Source organism: Lemur catta, chromosome 4 (genome assembly GCF_020740605.2).
Source record: "Lemur catta isolate mLemCat1 chromosome 4, mLemCat1.pri, whole genome shotgun sequence".
NCBI classification, from domain to species: Eukaryota; Metazoa; Chordata; class Mammalia; order Primates; family Lemuridae; genus Lemur; species Lemur catta.
The window spans coordinates 106,560,689-106,572,913 of NC_059131.1; the positions used below are offsets into that span (position 1 = coordinate 106,560,689).

Genomic DNA, 12,225 nt, shown 5'->3' on the forward strand with positions numbered 1-12,225 from the left:
CTCCAACATGGGAGACAGAGTTAGGCCCTGTCTCTGAGGGAGAAAAAGAAAAAAAAACTAACATTAATAGACAAATTAATAAATATCTCATAATCTCATGAGTCATCTCATGAAATCTGAGGTTTTACCATAATTGAATTGAAGTCTATATTCATTATACGTTTGTATTTTGAGTCTAACTGGCCCTAAGATCATCTTATAGCATCTCTAAAATGTCTTTAGCACTTAGTCTTTGTAGCATTAAGTTGTAATTTTGTGCTTCACCTTCTAAGTAGATGTTAAAATTATTCATGAAGTACTTTGTTAAAGGACTATTTAGAGGTTATGATTGTAAATTGTTGAGTAATTTTTATCTTAATGTTACAGGGATCAAATGTCTTTCCTTCTTTGGTCAAAAATTGGAAGTTTCCTGGCTGTTGGAACTATTAAAGGAAATTTGCTTATTTATAATCGCCAGACATCTCGAAAGATTCCTGTCCTTGGTAGGTGATAGGTGGAAACACTGCTAAATATTTGAGATGTTTTACCTAAATGTAAATTCTGCTGCTTTGGATTTCCCTGATATTACAAGGGAAATTATGTAGTATTACCACACCCCTACCACCCCAAGTCTTACATCTAGCTAAACAAGAAGATCCCTCTTCATTGTTTGCTAAGAATTTCCCAGGGTATATAGACTAGATTGAGTTAAGGTCAGCCTATACCTTTGGGCATCAGAACATTAATAGCATAGCCTCCATTTGTCCTTTTCTCACCCAGATTGTATTTCTGGAATAGCTCATTGTTAATGTGTTCATTCTACTTATTTTAGTTAATCTAGTTATGTTACAATATGTGATAATTTTAGTCTACATAGTAGGTAGATCAAAATATTTGGTGACTGCTTGGATAGAGTATATCCACATTCCTAATTCTAACCCCTCAGTCTCTTCAAACACTTGCTGAATCTAGATGTGGACGGTGAGTTCTGTTTGCCTAGGTGTGCAGCTAGAGGGTGTTTTGTTCCTTGTTTAACTTTGTTTCAGCTCTTAGATTCCCCCAACCTGTGGTCAGTGGGCATCTGCCCTCTGAATACCCAAGAAGAAGCATCAGTTCTTTTCAATCATTGCAACATCATGCTTATGACTAATGGAACTAGTGGCTTAATTACATCCAGGTGACCAGAAAAAATATAACTTACTGCTAATAAAGGAATTAAACTCTGGAGATTGTGGCACCCACAGAATACTTGAGAAAGTGCCCTTCCATTAAGGACATGTAAATAATTGCAGATTATTTTTTACATATATATCTTTAATGTTAATTTTTATTGCTACAGCTAAACACTAATGTCATTGATCTATGAATATTTGAAAAATTAGACTAAAATTTTTTAAATCACAAAAATCAACTTCCGGCCGGGCGCGGTGGCTCACGCCTGTAATCCTAGCTCTGGGAGGCCGAGGCGGGTGGATCGCTCGAGGTCAGGAGTTCGAGACCAGCCTGAGCAAGAGTGAGACCCCGTCTCTACTAAAAATAGAAAGAAATTATCTGGCCAACAAAAAATATATATACAAAAAAATTAGCCGGGCATGGTGGCTCATGCCTGTAGTCCCAGCTACTCGGGAGGCTGAGGCAGTAGGATCGCTTAAGCCCAGGAGTCTGAGGTTGCTGTGAGCTAGGCTGATGCCACGGCACTCACTCTAGCCCGGGCAACAGAGTGAGACTCTGTCTCAAAAAAAAAAAAAAAAAAAAAAATCAACTTCCCCCATGTAAATTAGTTTGTCTATTTGACTTCAGTAGGTGTTTTCTGTTTCCCACTTCATCTCCAAGTATATCCTACCAGTTAATTTAAAAGCCCAGAAGTTTTGACACTTGAGCTATAAGAGAATAATTTGATATTTATAGTTAATATTCCTATTGATTCTGTTCACATTCTTATTTATTAACCATGTAAAATGGGCCTGAAAAGATTTAGATTAATTACATATCCTAAGTCTTTAGCTAAATATATAGCCACCTGAGTTGGCTCTGCTTTTTTTCCTCTTAACTTCCTTAAAATCAAGCCATTCACTTTTGAGGGCAGCTCATGGTTGCATGATCTATCAGCACTTCATAGTAACTAAGTATCTGTTACTTTGTTTCTTCCATGTTGCACTGATTTGTGCAGTTCTTACTTTGCATGGTTCTGATGTGCATGAATTTCAGCTACAACAGTTTAAGTAAATAATGCCAGTCTCCCAGTAACACAGTTCAAATTTCAGTTACCATGGTGTATTAACTGTGGGTTAATATTAAATGAATCGATATGTATTAAGTGCCCACAACACTATAAGTAGGCACATAATAGGTGTTAACTGTTACTATTGCCGATTAGGCTAACATGATTTCTGAGCACTGGAAGCAAAAGGGCCTTGTAGTATATTAGAAAAAGGAGGAAGAGATTTTCTTCCTTTTTTGGGTATAGAAATAAGTTTGTCTTTGGCATCTTTCCACCTCCCTTGATACAGTCTTTTTTCCCTTCCTAATGTATATTTCTTTGGACACCCAAATCCTTTAATCTGTGATCAGCAAATCTCCATATTTCCAGTCTCTTCTCTGAATATTCTTTTCACCTTTATACTTTCGCCTTTATACTTTCAATCTCCTGATTGAAATACTGTCTGTGTCCTGAAAACTCCCAGATTTATCTCTTTCACACTGTAGAGTCATACATCCAACTTTAATACTTATTCAACGTCTTCAGTGAGATGTCTAGTAAACACTTCAAATTTAATCTCCAAAACTCTCTTGACCGACAGCTTTCCCTTTTACCATTAATGACATCCCATACTTCCAAATCTTTATGCCATACCTTAGCGCCATCCTTGACTCTTCTCTTTCTCATACTCTCCATATGTAGTTTGTCTGAAAATCTTATATGCTCTACCTCCAAATATCTCCAGAATCCAGCCTGTCTCACTACCTCAACTGCTACCACCATGGTGTGTTCATTTTCACATTTTCCACCTGAATTTCTGCAGTCTCCTCTTAACTGGTCTCCCTGCTGCAACTCTCATCCCACTATAGAATATTCTCAACCTATAGGCCAGAATGAGCCCTCTGCTCAGAACTCTTCAATGACTTTCCATCTCACCAGAATCAAAGCCAAAAACCTTACAGTGGTCAGCCAGCTGTCCTTCTTGCTGAGCCTCTAACACCGGGGAAACGCTTGCCTCAAGGTCCACTCACTTAACCATTTATTTAATACTGCTTTCTGTATAGGTACTGTATTAGGTTCCATGGCGGGTACAAAGAATAAAATGAGCAAGAACAGCTAAAATAGCTAACAGTTATATAGCACTTCCTGTGTGTCTGGTACTCTTGTAAGTATGTTCATTTATTTGATCCTCAATCCTATGAGATAAGTCCTACTATTATCCCTAGTTTATAGATGGAGCAAGGAATAGAAAGGCTAAGTAATTTAGCCAAGGTTTGCAGTAATTAGTAGAGCCAAGATTCAAAGATTCAAAGCGAGGCAGTCTGGCTCCAGAATCTGTACACTTAACCATTCTTACTAATACAGATAACCTTGGGACTCTTTTGGATTTATCTGTCTCAGCACCTTCATTTATCTATCTCAGCCCAGTATCAAGCATGTGATTTCCCCCCCAAAATGTAGTTTTTGCACTAACTGGAATACTCAGTGAAAAAGTTTTATGGCCAGGTGTGGTGGCTCACATCTGTAATCCCAGCACTTTGCAAGGCCGAGGCAGGAAGATCACTTGAGGCCAGGAGTTTGAAACCAGCCTGGGCAACATACCAACACCACATCTCTACAAAAAATAGAAAAAATTAGCTGGGCATGGTGGCGTGCACCTGTAGTCCCAGCTACTCGAGAGGCTGAGGCAGGAGGATGGCTTGAGCCCTGGAGTTCAGAATTGCAGTGAGCTATGGTGATACCACTATACTACAGCCTGGGCAACAGAGTGAGACCCTGTCTCAAAAAAAAAAAGCTTCCTGATACTTGGTGGTTATCTAATATTATTCACTAGCTAAGTTACTCAGTTCTTACCCCAAGTCTCACTAGGGTGATGTTTGCACGTCAGTATTATCACAAGTTATTATATCTCTTAATTGTACATAAACAGTTGAAACTATGAATGTTAAATCTGCTATGTGAAAGATCTGTCACACCGTGAAGCTGAATATAAGTAAAGTTAACTTCACTGCTTTGGGATTTACTTCTCTTAAGACATTATGAGGCCGGGTGCGGTGGCTCATGCCTGTAATCCTAGCCCTCTGGGAGGCCGAGGCTGGCGGATCATTTGAGCTCAGGAGTTTGAGACCAGCCTGAGCAAGATCAAGACCCCGTCTCTACTAAAAATAGAAAGAAATTAGCTGGACAACTAAAAATACACAGAAAAGGTTAGCTGGGCATGGTGGCGCATGCCTGTAGTCCCAGCTACTCGGGGGGCTGAGGCAGAAGGATTGCTTGAGTTCAGGAGTTTGAGATTACTGTGAGCTAGGCTGACGCCAAGGCACTCTAGTCTGGGGAAAGTGAGACTCTGTCTAAAAAAAAAAAGACACTATGATTACAGGTTTGGTTATATAATAAACAGACAAACCTTGTCAGAGAGTAGAACATCTTTTTATGTTAGGGCCTGTGCTTATATCCACATAAAAAATTGGAAAATAGTATTGCCCTTTTATACCATTATTTGATTGACAACTTGGTAATAAACCATTTTAAGTAAAGTTATTTAGACGCTAACTGCTTTGATGAGATTCTCAATTCCTTATCTGTTTAATCCCATGATATATTACCTAAACTTTCAGATTGGCATCACAGATTTTTATTTTTATTTTTTAAAGAAATCCATGTATCTGTATAAAAATCATCTCTCTTTCAGGAAAACATACTAAGAGAATCACATGTGGATGTTGGAATACAGAAAATCTGCTTGCTTTAGGTGGTGAAGATAAAATGATTACAGTTAGTAATCAAGAAGGTGACACGATAAGACAGGTAATATGGTAACATCTCTTTGGTCTGTTATATTCAAATTTTCTTCCAAAATAGTTTATCAAACTAATCTATAAAATTTTAAAATCTCTATGTGAGATAAGTATACAATAACTTCATATTCCAAACATCGAAAGCCTTTCTCTTTATGTATTAGAACATTTTTCTTTAATATGAGGACATTATCCGTATACCCACCTTTGTATATTTCCCTTTGGTATTAGCATGGATTATCAGCTCTATGATTATTGTTAGACAGTATATTTGTGAAATAAGTTATATATGTATATTTATAGTCTAAATGTTAATAACTTGTAAGTCCTGGACTCAGAGTCAGGTCTGCCTGATTCTAAAGCCCTTACCTTTAACTGATATGTTAAATTGGTTCCAAACTAATCCTAATTGGATTTAATTTTAAGATCTAATTTTACTGATATTCAGATTGAATAGATCTTCAGAAGTTCTTTCCTTAAGGGAATTTGTTTTGCCAATAGCTGCATAATCTCACCCATGGGAAAATTTCACTTTGGAGTACTGGTAATGATTTAGTATTGCTAGAGCAATATTGACTAACATTGACTACCACATTCTTTGAATACCTGCTGGGCACACAGCACTGTGCTATACACTATAGAAGGAATATGAAATGTGGCTCTGTATTAGTCACTATTGCTGCATAACAAATTACCTGAAAATGTAGCAGCTTAAAATGCCATTTACTATTTCATAGTTTTGTGGATGAAGAATCCAGATGCAGCTTATCTGAGTGCCTCTGCCTCAAGGTCTGTCTCAAAGCTGCAGTCATGTTGTTAGATAGGGCTACAGTCTCATCTGAAGGCTTGACTGGGGGAAAATCTGCTTCCAGGCTCAATCACACGGTTGTTGACAGGATTCAACTCCTTACAGGTTGTTAGACTTAGGGCTTCAGTTTCTCTCTAGCTATTCACCAAAGGCTTCCTCATTTCCTTGCCACATGGATCTCTCCATAGAGTGCCTTACAACATACCATCTGGCAAGAGAATGAAAGCAGTCATTCAAGACTTAAGCCAAAGTCTCTTTATAACCTAAATTAGAATCACTTTTGCCATATTTTGTCCTTTAGAAGTGAGTTACTAGGTCCACCCCACACTCGGGCAGAGAATGGATTACACAGGCATAAAACCAGGTGGTAGGCTATTTTAAGGGCTACTGATGATAGGGCTCTACTCTTAAGAAGACATTACTAATCATTATAAAACACACATGGCCTTATATGATTGTCGAATTTTGTGGTACATCTTACAAATGCTATAGCATTGGGAGATGGAGGAGACCAGTGAAAGCTGAATTGTGAATCTTTAAAAGATAGAAGGCTATCTGAATCAGTCATGGTATAGGCTAAGCTGTTGCAACAGAGAGACTCATAGGGTCTGTAAGAATATGGTAGTTTGGGAGGTCTCTTGACACCCCCCCCCCCCCCGCTTTCTCATATAACAATAGAGAGATAGACAGTTCATCGAGGTACCTCTACTTCACAGAGTTGTACAGAGTCCTAGGTTCCTTCCATCTTACTACTCTGCCATTTTCTAGGGTGTTGTGCTCTCATCCTCATGGTTGAAGTTAGTGTACCAGGATCATATCTGCATTTCAGCCCAGGGAAGGGAAAAAGAGAAGTGGAATGTAAGAAATTTGTAATGGATGTGACTGGAAGATGCATTTATTATTTCCATTCATATTGTATGACTAGCATATAGTCATATGGTTACCCTAACTGCTGCAAATTTAGTCTACCTGGATGACCATGTGCCCTGCTAAAAAATTGTTTTAGTAGATAATACAAAGCATTTAGCAGTCTCTGTCAGCTTGTTCATGGCTTGTTCAAGCCTGGCCTAATTGAAGGTATGGGCTTTGATAGAGAATCTATAGAAAATAGTGCTGAAGAAGGAAGTTAGTTCCTGTATCTGGAAAGCTTTGAAAGTTAGGCAGAAGTAAGTCACTCTACCATTGTGAGCAGAACCCTAGCATGATTAAAGTGCTTCTTAAGGAAGATTAATCTGGCATCGTAAAAAATTGTTGGCTATGACAGTTTCTAGAAACTTCATACTTCCATGGGTTTTTTTATTTGTTTTGGTTTTTTACCTAAAGAACTTGTAAAATGTTAGAAATCCTATACTTTTAATCACTCTATTTTCAATGTCTTTTAAAAATAGAATGGTAGATATATAGTACAAATGCTACTACTCTCCTCTCTTGTGTCCATGTCAGACATCACCAGTAGATACTGAATTTTTTCCCCCTCCACTGAATCAAGATACGGCATTAGAATATTTTTTTCCGCATAATATCCCATTGGTAGTGGCAGTCACTACCAATCTGCCATTTTTTACCTATAAGATAACTATTAATATTTCCTATTTCTAATCCTTAAGAAGTCTGCTTCCAAAATTAGACATTCTACTTAAGTCATCATATAGTAAGCAAAGCGTACATTTTAAGTGTTGCTTCATTTGGTATTTTCTCTCAATTGTTTTAATTTTGGTATTCTGCAGATCATGCAATGTTACTTGTATGGATTTATTTTTATTTATCCTGCTCAGGATTTGTCTTGCTTCCTGAATCTGAAAATTGCTTCCTTCTGTCAATTCAGGAAAATTCTTAGTCATTATTACCTCTTTGAATATTACCTCTTGTCTTTTCTATTCTGTTTATCTAGAGTATCTGTTAAATATATGTTAGACCTTCTCATGTCTCCTAATCATAGATTCTATCTTTTGCCACTCTGCAACCTTTTGGATAATTTTCTCAGATTAGTTTACATATTCTTTCTTCAAATTTGTCTAATTGTCTATCCCACTGAGTTTTTAAATTTTTATTTTCTTTTTAATTTTTATTTTCATTTATTTATTTTTTAGAGATAGGGTCTTACTCTGTCACCCAGGCTGGAGTGCAGTGTCTTTAGTCATTTTTAAAGTATTTATCTCATATTTCTCTTTCATATAATTCTGTTTTTAGATCTGCTGACTTCTGCTCTTAATGCATTATTTCTTTGTGAGTTTTGTAATTTTGAATTTTGAGCCCACCTTGAGCAGGATTTATATGTGGAAATCGTTTGCAACCTTGCTTAGAAGCTCTGGATTTGTTTTTGCCAGACACTGCAAGAATATAACAAGCCTGGATCTTTCCACATTTTATATTAATTCCTCACTTTGGGAGCTCTCAGACCATTCAAACATGTAAATGTGAGCTTCATACTTTAGTGAGGATAGGAGGGGGGAGGTCTTCAATTAAATTCTTGAAATGAACTTTCTTTGTTTTTTCTGACCTAGAGCTCAGACTAAGACAAATGGGCTTCTTTATTGTCTCCCCTTGCTAGCTGCTCTGGATAGCTGTGTCATCAGTTACTGCACACACTGTGGTTTTAATTTTTATTTTTTTAGGGACAGTGTCTTGCTGTATCGCCCAGGCTGGAATGCAATGGCATCATCATAGCTCACTGCAGCCTCAAACTCCTGTGCTCAAGTGGTCCTCATCCCTCAACCTCCCAAGTGCCTAGGACTATAGGCACATGCCACCATGCCTGGCTAATTTTTGTTTTTATTTTATGTAGAGATGGGGTCTCACTATGTTGCCCAAGCTGGTCTCAATCTCCTGGCTTCAAGCAGTCCTCCCGCCTTGGCCTTCCAAAGCGTTGGGATTACAGACATGAGCCACTACGCCTGGCTTCACTCTATGTTTTTAGTTTGATCTTTGCTGTGATAAACGCTGTAAATTTCCCTTTCCTTCTTTCAAGCTTTTTGTTTCTTTAATAGGATATGTGTTCTGTTTCATCCAGAATTGTTAGATATTTGTGGCAGTAGGGTTTTTTTGGTTTAGTCCAACGTTAGTCAGAAATAAAAGCAAGTTACCTCTTTTATTAATATTCAGAATGAATTTGAATATTGGTTTTGTTCACAGTGATGATATTTTTACCCCTGTAGATACCAGTGAGATCAGAGCCGAGTAACATGCAGTTTTCCATGATGAGGACAGAAGACCGAAGCTCTGCTGCTGAAAGCACAGTAAGAATTCTAAATCAAATCCGTGCCCAAATAATTTTGGTAATTTTGTAGAATATACTATTTCTTTTTCTCAGATGACTCAGGTAATGATAAATAAATTATGTTTGTTGTTTATTAAACCAAGATAGGGCTCAACCTTTTAGGCCTAAAATTTGTTTTCTCTCCTGCTGACTACTTGATACCACAGCAAATGAAAACAGCTTTCTGTTATAATTGGTGATGCTCTTTTTATTATTGTGGGAATAGAAAAAGTTGGGGTACCTTTAAGAATAGAAGTATTGATTTCTGTATCATTTTTAAACTTTTACTGTATCGATGTGGTGAACAGAGCTCTCTGGAAGTTGTAGTTTTTGTTTCTTTAATACTTAGATGCATTTTCCCTGCCACATTTTAACATCCTGAAATCCAGATGATTTTCACAATCAACGTGAATATATTTAATGAGGTAATATTTCTTTATCTCCTAAAAAGCTATAACTAAATTGATAGTGATTTACAATTGATAGCATCTTAGAATCAAAGAAATATATCAAGGTGTCACCCTTAACGATCCCAAATAAGTAATACACTGTTTTCTCTCCCCAATAAAATTACACCCTATACTGAGAATTACATTTACATATTGATTCATACCATCAGTAGGGACACTAGTTTAGGCACACTGACCTGCAGGTGATGGAAACAGTGAGGGCGTAAAAAAACCAAGCTAGATTATTTACAAGGGTATAGACCTATAATCCCAGATGGCTCAAAAGCAAACTTTTAGATTTACAATCTCATATGTGCAGTACTTTAATGAGAGCTATACAGAGTATAAAAGGTTATTCCACAAAGGAATTTTAGCATATTTCAAAGGATATATTGAAGATATGTAAATCCAAGGACCCTTACCAGAATGTGTATTAGTAAATGCATTTCTTTGGTGAGTCACATTATTATACTAATTATAGCATTTAGCATATCTAAACTGAACTTGTTTTCATAAATTAGGTTCAGCTGTTGGATTTGCTTACTGGTCTTTTCATGAAGTACTATGTAATTCATTTCACAATCTCCTGATCTTTTCTGGCAGATAAGTATGGTGCTTGGCAAGAGAAATTTTTGTCTTTTTAATCTGTATGATCCAGATAAACCAACTGACTTGGAATTTCAGCAGCACTATGGCAACATTGTCTGCTATAGTTGGTATGTACAAAAAGCTCATTACAGAAAGACATCTATGTGTTTTTACCTACTAATTATATTTAATTTTTGTCTGTAACATTTAATTTTATGTATAACATTTTCTGAATTGGTGTGTGATTTAGAATGTGAAATTATTTAGCATATTATCTGACACAGAGTAGGCCCTTGGTAAATTATATTCTATCTTGAAAGAATATTCTTTCATTTAAAAGTACCTGTTAATTTATTTTATTGCCAATAATAGTTAAACTCCTTTTTTTTTTTTACCATATTGTCACCTTTGTTGCTGTAGGTGTGGTGATGGCTACATTGCGATTGGTTTTTCACGTGGAATTTTTGTGGTCATTTCTACTCATGTTCCAGAGGTTGGTCATGAGGTACTTCAAGGTCGTAACCATAGAGATAATCTAACCGGCATTGCAGTTTCACACACTCTTAACAAAGTTGCTACATGTGGAGATAACAGGTAAATTATATTCACATATTTCTCGAAAAGTTTATATAAGGAACACTCAAGAGAATCAACCAAACTTTGGTGGCCAGTATGAATCTGGCACTCATACTTTCTTGTACTCCTAGAACATGTTTACAATTGAATTTTTTTTCTTTTTTCTTTTTTTTTAATGAGACATGGTCTTGCTCTGTCACCTAGGCTGAAGTGCAGTGGCATGATCATAGCTCACTGCAGCCTTAAACTCCTGGGCTCAAGCAATCCTCTCATGTAACCAGGACTACAGGTGCATGCCACCACACCCATCTAATTTTTAAATTTTTTGTAGAGGCAGCATCTCACTATGTTGCCCAGGCTGGTCTCAAACTCCTGGCCTCAAGTGATCCTCTTGCCTTTCCCTCCCAAAGTGCTGGGATTAACAGGTGTGAGCCACCACACCCTGCAATTGAAAATTTCTAAGACTCCTTTACCACTCAGGTTATTCCTTTAACACTCAGGGAAAAAATGTATTAATAAAATGGAATATGCTTGAAAATCAATCTTAAACATAGGCAGTTCCAGGTAACATGGAGTAAGCACACTCCACCCTGTGTATGTCTCCCTCTGAATACAGCTATAAAACCTGGACAGAATACCTGGAGTAGCTGTTTAAGGACTCTGAAAAGTAAATAGTAGCAGGTAGATTGGAGAAGACAAAATTCAAAGTGCCACCTAACTAGCAGGGATTCTCCCATTTGTCCTCTGTCTCAGGCAGGACTCAAGGCAGCCTGAAACCTAGAAGTAGGCACCAGAGCACAGAGAGCTCTAAGGGAAGCTCTCTAGTTCTTGCTCAAGTTGCAGGAAACAGAATTCCTGATGCTCAGAGGCAGTTGGGGAAATCCTCTGATTTTCTTCATTTTTTGTCTTTGTTCTCTCATGCCCCAGCCACCAAGTAAGCTGACCGTGGCAGTGGCAGTGGCAGTAACTACAGTGGTACCAAGGACCCACAGGCACCTAAAGCAACTGATGGAGGGTAACCTTCTCTTAAATTAGAGGAGATGTGGTCCCAAGAAGGTTGGGCAAACTCCTGTTGCTTATTTTTCTCTGTCCTCCCACTGCTTGGCCATAGGTACTGGTGCAATTATAGGAAATACAAAGTGGAACAGAGTAACTAGAGTCCCAGCGTTCCTGGAGGACCAAAAAAAGAAGTCCCGGGGAATCAGAAAGTACCAGGTTGACAAAAGAGAGGAAGAAGCTCAGGAAAGTGAGCCTGTAAAGATATTTATGAACTCCTGGGTTCACCCCTAAGCTCATTTGTATAGACTTATCCTAAACATGTACCAAAGACTTTGAGAACTGAACTAAGGGTTAGATAGCCTTAAGACCATAGCCCATGTCTTCTACCAGCCACTTAGTGGACCACACAGGGACACATCTGAATACCACTGCAAAAGCTTTGAAAATGAAACTGATGTTGAAACATAAGCCACCAAAGGCTGCTTGAAACTTGTGCCCTGAACCCAACTGGGTTGATTGCCTGCTGAAACAAAAATACTAACCTCCTTTGGATTTAGATTAGACACAGTCTG

The 12,225-nt window shown here is 37.6% G+C and overlaps 1 protein-coding gene across 4 annotated transcripts in view; it reads left to right on the top strand.

Annotated features, from left to right (window-relative positions):
- The window catches only part of WDR19 (WD repeat domain 19), an 88,641-nt gene that overhangs the window by 8,472 nt on the left and 67,944 nt on the right, over positions 1-12,225 (top strand). For 3 of the 4 annotated variants that reach the window (XM_045550535.1, XM_045550536.1, XM_045550537.1), the window contains exons 5-9: positions 367-482; positions 4,872-4,987; positions 8,941-9,021; positions 10,094-10,206; positions 10,499-10,672. In XM_045550535.1, coding sequence (XP_045406491.1) covers positions 367-482; positions 4,872-4,987; positions 8,941-9,021; positions 10,094-10,206; positions 10,499-10,672 — 600 coding nt within the window. The remainder of the gene's footprint in view (positions 1-366; positions 483-4,871; positions 4,988-8,940; positions 9,022-10,093; positions 10,207-10,498; positions 10,673-12,225) is intronic. The other variant, XM_045550538.1, reaches the window with a different exon arrangement.